Source organism: Telopea speciosissima, chromosome 2, assembly GCF_018873765.1.
Source record: "Telopea speciosissima isolate NSW1024214 ecotype Mountain lineage chromosome 2, Tspe_v1, whole genome shotgun sequence".
Classification (NCBI taxonomy): domain Eukaryota; kingdom Viridiplantae; phylum Streptophyta; class Magnoliopsida; order Proteales; family Proteaceae; genus Telopea; species Telopea speciosissima.
In genome coordinates this window covers 81,017,958-81,031,405 of record NC_057917.1, presented here as the reverse complement: position 1 = coordinate 81,031,405, position 13,448 = coordinate 81,017,958, and the positions used below count along the sequence as shown (strand labels likewise).

The window sequence follows — 13,448 nt, the reverse complement described above, 5'->3', positions numbered from 1 at the left end:
GGGAAAAAAACCTGGCAAGCGTAGACTATTGTCTCAATCTGCAAGCAAGATAAGGCCTTTGATCTCAACAGATCATCCTTGATCATCAAATTGTATGTAGGCTCGGGTGGCTGCACCGCTGACAAGGAAGACGTCTCCACGATAGGATCTGGGTGGGAAGGACCAATGGATAGTTTGGGAGGGTGCTAAAGAACAAATTCACGATGAAAATCAGGTAATATGAAAGATTAAGTTCTTACACACTACTAAACTTCAGCTGAGAACCCAAGAGAGACCATTAAAAGCATGTAAAAAATGGAAAATCATTACAGCCCTAAAATAGAAGATGTAAGAGCCAAAAAACTTACATAGTCAGTAAATGTCTCTCCAACCATTCCACCTTCATCTTCTTCTCGCTCCACATCTATAGCTACCTGAAAGTGTTCGTAAGTAAGGAGCCAAAAGAATTAAAAGGGCCACACAGGCAAGATTTAGGGATTAGAAAACCATTTGTTCAACTATTGATTTAAGAGGATGAAAATTTCAATGAAAAAAAAAAAAACTACATAAAAACAAATAAACAAATGATCGAAAAAGTTCTTGGAACTCCAAAGCACCAGACTTACTATTATATGTTATGGACCTCTCTGCAGCAATACGCTTTCGAGAATTTCAAAATTGCATCAGTATCGTCAAATTCCAGGAGAATATTAACAATTTAGATGAAATTAAGTCCTTAATACAATTCAAAAATGAAATATTAACATCACTTATTCTATAAAAAAAAAAAATGAAAGGAAAAAGTCTCTCTCAGCAAGTGGCGTAGGCTACGCCAGCACTCCTATATCTACCTCTCTCTTTTGACACTCTCTCCCCCTCTCCGCCCTCTATTGACGAACCATGTTCTGCACTCCCCATTGGCTGGCTCTCCCAGCCCATCGGCTCAGAGAACCCTCTCCGATAAATAAATATCAAATCCCAAAATTCCATTACTAATAATCATGAAAAGAAGTAAAAATTCTTTCAACAAAAAAGGCACTAATCATCTAGAATAGAAACCTTTCCAATTACCAAAACAAGAGGATCTTTGCTTGTATCATGCTACCATCAAACAAAACCAGTCCTGTTGAGTAGAATTAATACTTGTCAAATCCATTATGAATGAAGACTCTTGGAACTCAATTTGTTCATCCCCTCAAGATCTAACAAAGGTCAGAGCCAACATTCCTTGCTAACAGATTATGTCACTTGGATTCAGTTCGTATTGTATGGACAAGTAATGCAATAGGAGGTGAAAAACCAGTACAGCATGGGAGTTGGTTCAGAAGAAGAATGCTAAGGTTCACTTGTGGAGGGAGGCTATTACCAGAATATTCCATGGGATAGGTTCATCAGATTTAGGGCATTCACTGATTCTTTTGCACTAGAAAGCTGCAAAACTAACTGCAATTCTGACCTCGATTATGTTTCTTTTTGGTAGCAGACACTGTTTCAAAAATCAAAACCAGCTCAATCGAATCAGCTGATTCGGATCGGAATAGGCCATGACCAATCCCGATTCTGGACGATCCAATCCGGCCGATTCTAGGGTTTTTTCTTACTAGATCTCTGAGAATTCAGATTTAAGGGGCTGATTCTAGAGTTTCTGAGACTGATTCCAGCTGATTCAATCCCTAATTCCGATTTTCATAACCTTGGTAGCAGAAGACAACAAGAGCATCTTTTCTGTCGGTGGTAGTTTCATTTTTAAGATGGTCTACGGTTCAAATGCCTCTCACAGAAGCAGCAAAAGCCCGTTAGATCCCTCTCTCTCTCTCTCTCTCTCTCTCTCTCTCTCTCTCTCTCTCTTTTTACTTTTTTTTTTTTTGGGAGGGGGGGGGGGCGGGAAGCCTATTAGACCTATTTTGGGGGAACTAATTGTCTCAAAAACAGATTTTGGCGGTAAAACAATAATTGGTAAGGTGGCTCAGTTAACATTTCTTGGTTCATCTATTTTATTTGGAGACGATGACAATTCTGAAGGTTGCAAAATAAGGTGAGAAGTGAGGAAAAAAAATCCTAGGGGGTGTATCAATCTTCTTTCTAACAGATCTTCTCAAGTTGCTCTGGATGCCATTTAAAAAAGTGGCTAACTATCCTTTGAAGCTTTTGCATCTTTGGAGTCAGAATCAGAGTAGTTTCTCTCAGTCTGGAGCTTACTGTTACATAAGTTTGGAGAGACTAGAGAGGCAAATGTTCTGGCTGATTCCCTTGCTTCTTCTGCAACTTCTCTTCCTAGGGTTTGTGTTACATCCTCATTTAGCCTTATTTCCTCTTGTACATAAGGGAAGTGTGATATCTATGCAGTCGATGATGTAACCCTTCCAATTTGTTCAGTCACTGAAACTCTTATGTTTCCCATTACCCAGAAAAAAAAAATTTGTAGAAGAAGATTAGTACACGTTCCATTTCAATTGCATCTAAAAAGGGGGGGGGGGAAGAGGAGATCAATAGTTATAAGATCAACTCATTTAAGTCAATGGATGGTTACAGATTGCAAAACTGAAACAGGTTCCAGAAGATGAAGCAGAGGTGGGATAGGATCTTGACTCAGCCAACAAATGGAACAAGAAATTGGGATATATTGATTGACGATGACTTAGATGAAGCATCCTTCACCGGTTGATTTCAAGGTGAATAATTCACGAGCACAGGTGAAAGTTATGTATTCGAGTTGTTGGAGAATGTCCAAGCACTCCAACTCCTCTTCTAGAGGATGTCTTCTAAACCAGAGGCACTACTACCAAGACCTTCACCATGTTAATCATTGAACAATTCCAACTTATTTGGGGATCCTCCAAAGAAGCGAACAAACCATTCAAACCTTGCTCATGTAAATTGATCTTTTACAAAGATCAACCGCATAATTGGTAAATTGATTTTTATGGGTTGTGGTCTTATAGAACTTATAGGTTGAAGGTTTCATTGTGAAACTCAGTAGTAAGGGAATTTTCAAGGTGGCATAAAAGTTCAATCGAGTTCCTGGTTCAGGATGTAAATTGTGCAAATGTGACTTGTATAGTTGTACATCCTTCTCGTGTTCTTTTTTTATGTAGATCTTTTCCATTCCATTTTATCAATAAAACTTTTCTTTGCTTTGCCTATCCACCCACCCTCAAAAATAATTTAGTGTTGTCAGAGGTAAAAGCACAAACAACTCCAAGTCTCTTGAGTCTTGAGGTGAAATGTACAAGGCGAGTTTCAACCCAGATTCAAAGAAAGCATACTTTTTTTTTCCAAAAGTGTGCAAAAATAGTAGAAAAATAGAAATAATTTGAGATTAGTAGTCATGTGGCACTACAGTATTAGTAATATGGCTAAAGTCTAGAACATTTGAAACTTGAATGTTGAAAAAATAGTAGTAACTAGTAAATAATGATCAAAGCTTGCCTTTGAGGAAGAAATGGTATATGCTCAGCTCATTTGGACAGAGAGACCGTAAGGAGAAGGTAATGCTCTTGAAGGAGGTGAAAAGGAATAAAGGGGAGAGGATAATGTAAAGCACTATAGCAAAGAAAATTTCAGGGGGAAAATGAAGAATAGGGACCATATGTCCTGGCCTGTCCCTTCCTTTTCCGATCAGTTGGACAAAAGCCCTTCTAGTCCCAGCTACATGGAGAAAGAAGAGGAGCCAAAAGGCCAAAAAAAGAGTAAAAGAGAAGAGAGAGGAGGAAGTATAGCAAAATGTAACGTACCTCGTTGCTGGCCCCGAGTTCCTTCAGTTCTACGTGAACCAGTGAAGTTGCCATGGCTCCAGTAACTCTACCCTTCCCAGTCATCTTCGTTCTTCGCAGGATTTGGAAAGTGCTTCAACAGGAGTCCACTCAAGAACCAAGAGAGACCAAAGGACGTTGAACCATTCAGCAATTTTCAGAATCTGAGTCTCCCAGAAGTGGTTCAACAAGAGTCCACTCGAGTCAAGAGAGTCTGAGACACCAAACGTCAACTCTCCATCGGACAATAAAGTACAAAACGTATTAAGCAAGCAACATAAAAGGGAAGTCTACCGAGAGAACAAAAGTACCCCTAGTAAAAGAATAAAATGCCAATTTTGGCCCCAAATGTGATTATAGACACCAAATGACTCTCACCAAGAGAATATAAGACCTCTTACCATAAAATAAAAAAAAAAGAGAATATAAGACCATATTTAGCCCAATTAAAAGGGTATGAATATGACTCCATATTTTCAATCAGACAAAACCGAAGTTGCCAGCTTGCTTAGTTTGCAAGGACAAGAGGACAGGATCAAATTCCGCTTCACCCTTGCAAAGCATATACCCTTCTTTTTGCAGACTGGCTCCTTTCTTTCCTTCCTAGCATGATATGTACTCCCTCCCCCATCAAGGTTTTAAAACATGGAATCGGGACGGAATCGGTCGTTCTGATCTGGATGGAAGGCCCGAATCAGTGCTCAAGAACCCTAGAATCAATCCTCCAATCCAAAAACAGGGAATTTCTAGGGTTTTTTAGTGTGAATCGGTGGGAATCAGGATCGGAATCGGCCGATTCCCAATTCTTAAAACCCTGCTCCCACCCTTTTCACCCAATGAGGATCAGCTTATGAGGAACCAAAATGGAGACAACAACTTCAATATAAAAAATGGTGCATCTTGTTGTAACCGAAGCTAAGAAGTTGCAACTTTCTTTTGATTGTCCTGTCTTGATGGTTCTCAAAGGTTTTTTAAATCAAGAGTGAAAAAGGATTTTCAAAAGAATTTGAAAGTGACTTGTCATTTTATCATTCTCAAGAGCTACCATTGTCTTGTCCTCTTGCATGCTGACGCTTGTCAAGTACAAGAGTGAAATGACCAAAACTTTACTCTCCTTAAAAATAGACTGTGTTAGCCCAAAAAAAAAAAAAAAAGAAGTTACTTCTTTTCACCAACTTTGGTTACACCAAGATTTTCCCTAATAAATAAGGACAATCCCATCTTTTGCTCTTCAAAACAAGATGAGACTTTAAAAAAAAAATACAGAGAGATAAATTTACACCACCTAATTAGAGATCTGGGCCTGGAACTAATTGAAAGCACAACACTGAAAAAATTCCAAGTGTTGCTATCACCAGGTTTGACACTGAATGGCTTGGGGTTTTCGCTGCCTAGTGGATCTCTTCTGAACATGGTTCTAAGATTCAGAATCGGATCATCGATTCAGGTCATATCGGATCCGAAGAGGCTGGATACGATTCCCAATTCAAGTCTATTTCTAGGGTTCAAGCTGAATCAGAATCAGCAGTCGACGTTCCTCTTCCTCAAATAATGCTTCCACATGAATCACCTTTGCCACTTCTGATTTTATTTAATGCCTTAGCAAAGCCTCTTAATAAGACAACCCCCATTTTCCTCCTTTGGATACAATGGCTAACATTTAAGGTCTGTCCTCACCTCGACATTCCCAAAACTCCCCCGACTCAATCTCTTAACTCTTAGCTATCAAGAAGAAAACCCCATCACTTCTCTCTATTTGAAATACTTCAATTCAATATCAATTAAGAATGTCAGGCCAGCCAAACAGGAAGGCTTAAGTCCTCTCCACCATTTCAAGATGAGAGTAAAGTTATATGAGTTATTAATGTCCAGGCACTCTTCCAACTGCTTATACAGATGGTATCTGCTAAACCAGGGGAACCACACTACCAAGCCATTCACCACCCTAAATCACTAAACCATTCTGACTTATTCAAGGATCCTCCAAAAGATGCTAACAATTCATCCAAACCATGCTGACACAGATTAATCATGGGCTTGCATTAGTGCCACAACAATTTGTAAGCTTCAGGTATTAGTCATAAATGGATCTAGACCGTCTTTTTCAAGTTTTCAACCATCTAAACCATCCATTGCAAGACTACAATTATCATCTCCCTCTCCTTTGGAGGCTGGCAAAAATTTTGTTGGTAATCAATCTATCTAAACCTAATTAAATCTTGGCATGATTGAACCCACTATGAACCATGTTGCCAGAGTTACAGAATCATCAACGTCACCCTGTCAGAATTCTAACAGAGATTGTTACTAAATGAACAACAACGAGAGGGAAGCATACCAAAGAAAGAGACGGAGTAATAGGAGAGATTGAAGAAGGAGATGCTTCTGCTGTTGCCGCTGTCGGAGTTATAACAGAGATCCTCGCTGGACAATCCACAAAGACAGGGAAGTAGATCGAAGAAGGAGATGAAGAAAGGGTGGAGATCAAACAAAGAGAGGCCACAGGTAATGCAAACTGTCTACATCAGCTGGTGTCACTGCAGGCGCTGCTACTGTCAATGGAGTTGGCAACCACCGATTACTCCCTGCTACATTGCCAAAGTTATAGGACCTGAATGAAGAAAATGAAGAAGGGAAGGAGGTGATGAAACTAAGGAAGGAGGAAATTACAGTTTTACCTCTGATATCTAGATTTCTCAGGACTAACATGATGGGTAGTTTTATCTTTGTGATGTTTCGGAAATCAAAAAAGGTTCGTGATACTAACATTTTGTCATTTTTTTTATGGAGAAACTTGTGTTAATATTAACACAAATGGCTCATGATTGCTGCCATTGGATCACTTCGAGATGAGCATCTTTGCCAGTTCACATTTGATGCCACCGCTTTCCAAACCTTTTCATGAGACAACCCCCCATTTTCCTCTGTTCAAACCATCCAGCAGACATTCTACAACGTTCCATAAACACCCCCAACTCCATCTCTTAATGGTCTCTTCTAGGTCTCCCGCCTTAATAAGAATCTCAAGCCAGCCAACCAGGGCGCTTGAGTCCTCTCACCCATTCCGGAATATAGCTATGAATTCTTCTGATTCAAGCCACAAATTCTTGAATTAATGTAGATGGCCCCTACTTCTATGTCCAATCTCATAAGTGGTCAGATATGGTCTTGGATGCACAAAATTGCTGAAACAATTCAACAAAAGCAAGGACCTGTCCAGAAGCCTAAAGAGAAGGCAAATATGTGTTCCGAACAAGTACCTCCTGGATGCACAAATGTGTTCAAACATTTATTTCTTTCAATAAATTCAGAGGAAAATGTGTAGCCTTAGTCTTCCTTTTTTTTACCCATTTTTTTGTGCTAATCCCTCAAGTGCATTTAATATTCTCCCCCCCCCCCCTCCCCACCCCTAAAAAAAAGAGCTAAGATTTATCCTACCAGTTACTTAATTTTCCAATTCCGCTCAGTAATCCTGCCTTTCCTGTTCTCTATTGGGCTACAAATGTTTGTGATCACCACCTCTAAACAACTCCCTTCTCATTAAAAAGCAAAGATGCAGATTCCCACATACAACCTAAAAACTTAAGCATATTGCACCAGTGGACACTTCAGAACAGGAGGCAGGCCCATAAAAGACAATTCACTATGGGCATAAAATGCAGTAACCAAATGACACAGATCATCATTCCAATTAGAGGTGCACCCACCGCAGGCAACAGAACTGGCAAATGTAACCACCCTACAGTATTCAGACCTAATAATTAAGTTAGAACTCCCCCAATAATCTCTTTCAGTTTTGGATACAGGATAAGTACACTATCCACTTTATGGTCCTTGATTGTATACCTGCACTTGGCAGATGCTACCACAATGCTACTTACATGACAAGAACCTAATTATGGGTCCACCGCAGACCTCTCTGCCCCTCTACAACAGAACCCTTCTCAAACCCTTGTACAATGATGTCCATCTTGAACCCACACAACCAACAGATTAAGAACCTCCAGATGCTGATTCTATCTCTTCAGCATTTTATCAGGCATGACGCCTCGTAATCAATCCCTTTTTTTCCACTTTCCACAAAAAAGATTCAACATCACCAGTGAAATTTTCTACATTGAGGCTTACCTAATTCCTCGAAAGGTTTTTTTTTTCTGGAGTTCCTTGATTGGGTGAAACTTGCCGAGGTGCACGAGACTTTCAATTTCAGTAGTTCAGCAACAAAATAATCTCTTTCTCATTAAATATCTATGTTGAAAAAAGGTCTATAGATTTATATCCCAATTTTGTCAGCCTTTACTGTGCTGTTTCTCCTTCATCTGCGTGCCATTTATTAGAATCAGCTCTGAGTCATACTAAATAGTAGCCGAGGAAAGGGATGTCTTACCATGTTTAGTAATTTTTTATAGGCTTCTTTTTTTTCTTTTTCTTTTTTTGGGGGTGGGGGGTGTTGGGGGAGACAGTTCTTTGATGGTTTAGCGTGATGTATTGAGTAATACCAGAACAAGCACTTAAATTCCGTAGGAAATTTTAAATTTTCCAATATTCGGTAGTACTGGTCCTTAAGAACCTTCGGAACAGACCCCAATCTATATTTTTGGTTGGACACAATAGAACCTCATATTCGAGGAAGAGTAGTTCTTATTCGGCTGCAGGCGAATTGCAAATTCAGTTTCAAGATGCTTCACCCAAAAGAAAGAACATGCTCAGCGGCTCCGTGCAAAACCAAGATGTATAAGAAGAAATTCATACTCAACCCAACTGCTTAACTAACTTCTCAACGATGCTCGGTAAAATCAAAGTAATTATAGTTACAAACTACACCGTAAGATGAATCAATTCTCGACCAAATTGGCAAGGTCTAAGTAAGAACGTTTTAATGCAACCCACAAAAGGCCAGTTAGGTCAAGAGGAAATGCGTTTAGAAAGCCCAACTAAACAGATGAAGTAATTAACAAAAGAAAATGAAAAAGAGTAATAAAACCAACCTCATTGAGTTCTTCAGGAGGGAGGTACTGATTAAGCTTGGAGACGTCAACAGCGAGTTCGATTCCACACTGAGGGCAAGCGAACCTGGTGAGGCCGTGAGGGACATTAAGGATGGCTTTGCAGTGGGCACAGGGAAGCTGAATCTTGGTGGGATCAATGCCGTGAGCCTGCGCAGGTTGGTAATGAGGAGGAGGAGGAGGAGGAGGAGGGGTGCGTCTCATCAACTCGGGTGGAAGCATCTGAGCCATGTGGCAACTCGGGCAGATGAACTCAGTCAATCCTGGTGCCACTGCTAAGATCAAACGGCATCCTGCGCATCGTACTTGGTTGCTGCTCGGGTGCAACGACAGTGGTGGCGGCGCAGGTGATAGGGGCACCGAGGGTTGCCCCATTTTATTTGGCTTCCGATCACCCTTGGTTCGCTCGTTCTCTCTGTCTCTCTCTCTGAGTGAAACCAGAACAGAGGAGAGAATCACAGCAAAATACTAAAACGAGGGTTTGAACTTTGAAGAGGAAAAAGTTGAAGAAAAGAGAACCGATGAAGACTACAACTCTACAGACAATAGAGAATTGGCAGAGATGGATTCGGTAATTCGGTTAGAGCGCCAAAGGTTTTCTCTCTCGCTCTCTCGCTCTCTCGCTCTCTCGCTTTCTTCCCTCTCTGTCTTCACTTCCGGTTTCCTTCTTTTGGTTCTAAATGCTGTGTTGGTGTTATGTGTCTGTCGAATCGCTAGCTGAAGCGTAATATCGATCAAAAATCAGAAATGATTAGATGTTACGGCCCCAGTGGTCTCATGTCAAAACGCCCCTAAGCACATCCGTCGGATGTAATATTCTGTCGCTGAGTCTATTAATTATCTTTATCGGACGGTTTCCCGGGTTTGAAGTTGAATGTGGGACCCGTTTCATGGACACTTAGTGAGTATAATTTGGATTTGGATTTAGAGAGCGACCAAAAATCCAAAATCTTTTTGTTTTCATCGCTTTGACAGTCCACACAGACGTCCAATGCCGCTGATTTGTGTAAGAAATCGTCGTTAGATGGTGCGTCGTTCATCAATGTGACACGTGTTACGTGTTTTTTTTGGATTAAAAGCTTGTATAATGGGGGAGGGAATTAGGGGATGGGGATAGGCCCCAAGCTGGCTCGAAATCGTGACCTCTTATGTGTGGAATTGGTCTTTTGTCAACTGAGTTGATCTTTCCGGTAAACATGTTACATGTTTTATTATGGGGGAAATGGCTTCTGTGAGGAGCTTGGCATCTGTGCTAAATGCATGAGCTCCACTGAAATGCGAAATGATGCCCTTGTTAATGCTTTCATGCTTGGTCCAACACCAACATGGGGCCAAGGACAACGCATATAATGGCATCAACATGGGAGGATATTTTTATTTTAGGAGGGGGTTGCAGATTCTATGTCGTTTTTTTTAGAGAAACACAGTGGCTCTTACCTACCCACATAGCCTTCATTACCGAGCAGGAAACACCCTCCTTTTTATATTTCTAATGCTTGTTTGATTGCTTAGGAAGAAAAAAAGAAAGATAAGTGAAAACAATAATAGGAAGAAAGTTTTATGTGCCGCAGCCAGTCTGGAGCGTGGCCTTCACTAAAACCCCATCTCTATCATCCTCCCCCATTAGAATGACCCTTTTGCCCCTATTGAATCAATAGGGCTCCCATTAACTCTTGCCTACTTGCATAGTCTCCACTACCTTGCATGAAACACTCTTCCCAATACTAAGTGAAAACTTTTGTAAGAAAATTGGTTTTTGAGCCGTCGTAAGAGGTTAAGCTAGCACCTATGTGTATATATCATCACGTGAAATGACCTCGATGCCCTCCTATGCATGATACCATTTGTTGCACCTCATTTGTGTGCTCCCCTATTCCGCTTGCTTGTAGAGCCCTTTCCTTTTATGTAATTATTAGCTCAATGGCGGTGTACACACTCCAAAGTATATACCAATTTTGGTTATTAATTTTCACTTTGCATTGCAATCGAGATTCCTTGGATTTAAAAGAGAAATAAATATCACGTTGAAAAATATATGAGAGAAGGATTTATACATTGTACTCTTATACAGCCATCTTACACACCAAGCTGATAATGAGAAATACAACAGGGTTATTTTATTTTTAATTTGTGGCTTTTAGAGAGGCCTTTAGGCCAATAGATTAAACTTATGTGATATTACAAAACGATATATCTAATGATGAGAGAGAAGGGGGAGCCACCACATATTTAATGGAGGGAGAGAGGTGACACTCTCTTAGACGGAAGTACACACTAACTTCCTTTCTCTAAAATATATGGGGGAAAAGTAGCTTGAATAGCAGTGTGCCCCTTTCGCCCATACACAGAGGGGATGAAATGACCACCTCACCCCTATCGATGATTCTGTGTGTGCTTCCATTGGCCCTCGTGCTTGCTTTTCAGGGATCTCTCTCCCAAGATATATTTCTCAAATATTATATGAATTTTGGTAGATTACAAAGTTCCCCCCCCCCTTTTTTTCCTTTTCAAAAAATGATTTTACTTCCCTTTGTTTGCAAACAAATGGAGCCTTAGACAAATTTATCCAGCTACAAATACTCTACTTAGGATTGCCTTTAGATTACAATGGATATGAATAAAGGCCACCATACCAGATCCACAAATATGTATACCTCTATTGGCACTAAGTTTGTTCCATAAGAGGGTGATACCACAATTTCAACCATATGGATGTACAGAAAATGGTCTAAACCTAGATAGGTCACATGTCAAATTTTAGATTAAGATTTGATTTTTTTTTTTCGGTAAACGAGATTTGATCATTTACCATCCCATGTATTGGCATATTCCCCTTATATTTTTTAACTATCATTTAAAAAAAAATATTTTCAAACATTTTATTTAGTCAGTTTGCAACTTTGTTCTAACCCATAATTAACATATGAGCATGGAAGCTTGATGCCCATCTTTCCACAAGAATATCAAAAAACCATTTCAATTTTTTAGTCAACACAAACATAAACGCATTGTTTTGTGAAGGAAATCAACTCATTAATTTATGGATTATTAGCAATTTATTTTTATGAAAGACAATTTGGAGCAACCTGGTGGAAGTTGCAGATCAGGAGAATTGATAACGCTTGAATTCATCACGAAGTTGATCAATCAAGCACTAACAATTGTAGGTAGGATACTCTTCTTGAGATCCAAAGACTTAATGTCTTAATCTTATTCAACTTTCATTACTCAATGACATATTAAAGAAAAACAAAGCCCTAATCTCAAGCCCTATTGCTATTGATTCTATGGACTGGGATTTTATTGAGACAATAAACTTAATCAAGATGACCCTTAACTGATGGGATCCTTAACATAATATTGCTAGCTATTAAAATAAGAGGAAACTATTCTAAGCTTACATTGCTAGTAAAATTAAAATCCAAAAACAATCTAAATGAAAACAATTAGAATCGTGGCCAAGATGTTGTCCATGTGAGGTTTGAATTACCAATAACCTTTCCTTAAATGGAGCAAGGAATAAAATGAAGGGAAATGAGGGCTTCAAATTGTGTGTTTCTCTTTCTATCCTCCAAGACCGTGCAAGCATAGAAAGGAATTTTCATGTAAACTGCCCAAGTGGGGATGTTGTCCATATTGGGCTTCATACCAAAATTTTGACAAGAGGGTGAAGTTCAAAAATTGTCCAAGCAATGTCTCCTCCTGCTTTGGTGGACTTGGTATGGTGCCTCCATATGATAACAGTCACAAAATAGATGGCCAACTATGAAGTGCATTAAAAACTTCCTAAAATCCCAATAGGGACTTTCTAAAAACCAGAAATAAGAACGTATCCTTGTCCTAAAATCCAAATATGTTCAAATCCCATTTGATAGACTTTCCAAATGAAAAATTAAAAAGTATGTGTAAAGCCTGAGATCGGTTGAGGGTGAAAAAAGGATTCTCTTGCCAATGGTTTTAGCCTTCTAAAAGGGGTTGTTGGGTTTGAACGGGGATGGCTGAGTTGGCCTTGGCCTTGGATTGCGGAAGTGGTCCATGTTCATGTGTATGGTTGCGGGCCTTGATGATGTGGCCGAACTTGGCAGATGATGAGATGCAATGAAGGTCGGCATCACTTTTTCATTTTCACTAGATTTTTAAAGCTTTGTTTTGTCACCTGGGAATTTTGTTTTAGAATTAAAAATGTTAAAATATAATGATTCAATTGTATTCTTTCAATTTTAATATTATCATTCATAAGATGTTGAAGCTCAGTTGTTTGGTCATGTACTTATGCAATGGTATTAGTTTAGGCACCTCTATTGTTAAGTTTCAAATGTCAAATAACCAAGGAAGAACATACCCTTGACGATAGGAATCACATATATAATTTCCCCTAAAAATAAACAGTAGCTATATAACATTTGATTGGATGTGGCACTTACAATACCGAGTGGTTACAATAGATTTTTTTATTATTTTTTTTTGTGAAACATTAGATTTTGTAACCTCTCTTTTCTTGGCTTTTGTCTCTCTCTCTCTCGATATATTTATAAGGGTTTTTGATAAATGCTCTCCTAAAAATGCTTATTTGTTCAAATGCCCTTTATAATTTTTCTAATTACAAATTTTCTCTACTGTCAAAACAATATAGCACTTTGATCCTTACTGTTAATTTAAAACGCTAGATGTTAGTTTTAGGATATCTAATGGTCAAAATGCTTTTCTAATA

The 13,448-nt window shown here is 39.2% G+C and overlaps 1 protein-coding gene across 2 annotated transcripts in view; it reads right to left on the bottom strand.

Moving 5' to 3' along the window:
* Positions 1 to 9,262, bottom strand: part of LOC122652246 (protein FORGETTER 1) — a 62,749-nt gene extending 53,487 nt beyond the window's left edge. For both annotated transcript variants that reach the window (XM_043845932.1, XM_043845933.1), the window contains exons 1-3: positions 8,720 to 9,262; positions 348 to 413; positions 12 to 185 (exon numbers count right to left, since the gene is read on the bottom strand). In XM_043845932.1, the coding sequence (XP_043701867.1) occupies positions 12 to 185; positions 348 to 413; positions 8,720 to 9,112 (633 nt within the window). In that variant the 5' untranslated portion in view covers positions 9,113 to 9,262. The remainder of the gene's footprint in view (positions 1 to 11; positions 186 to 347; positions 414 to 8,719) is intronic.
* Between the last annotated feature and the right edge of the window lie 4,186 nt (positions 9,263 to 13,448).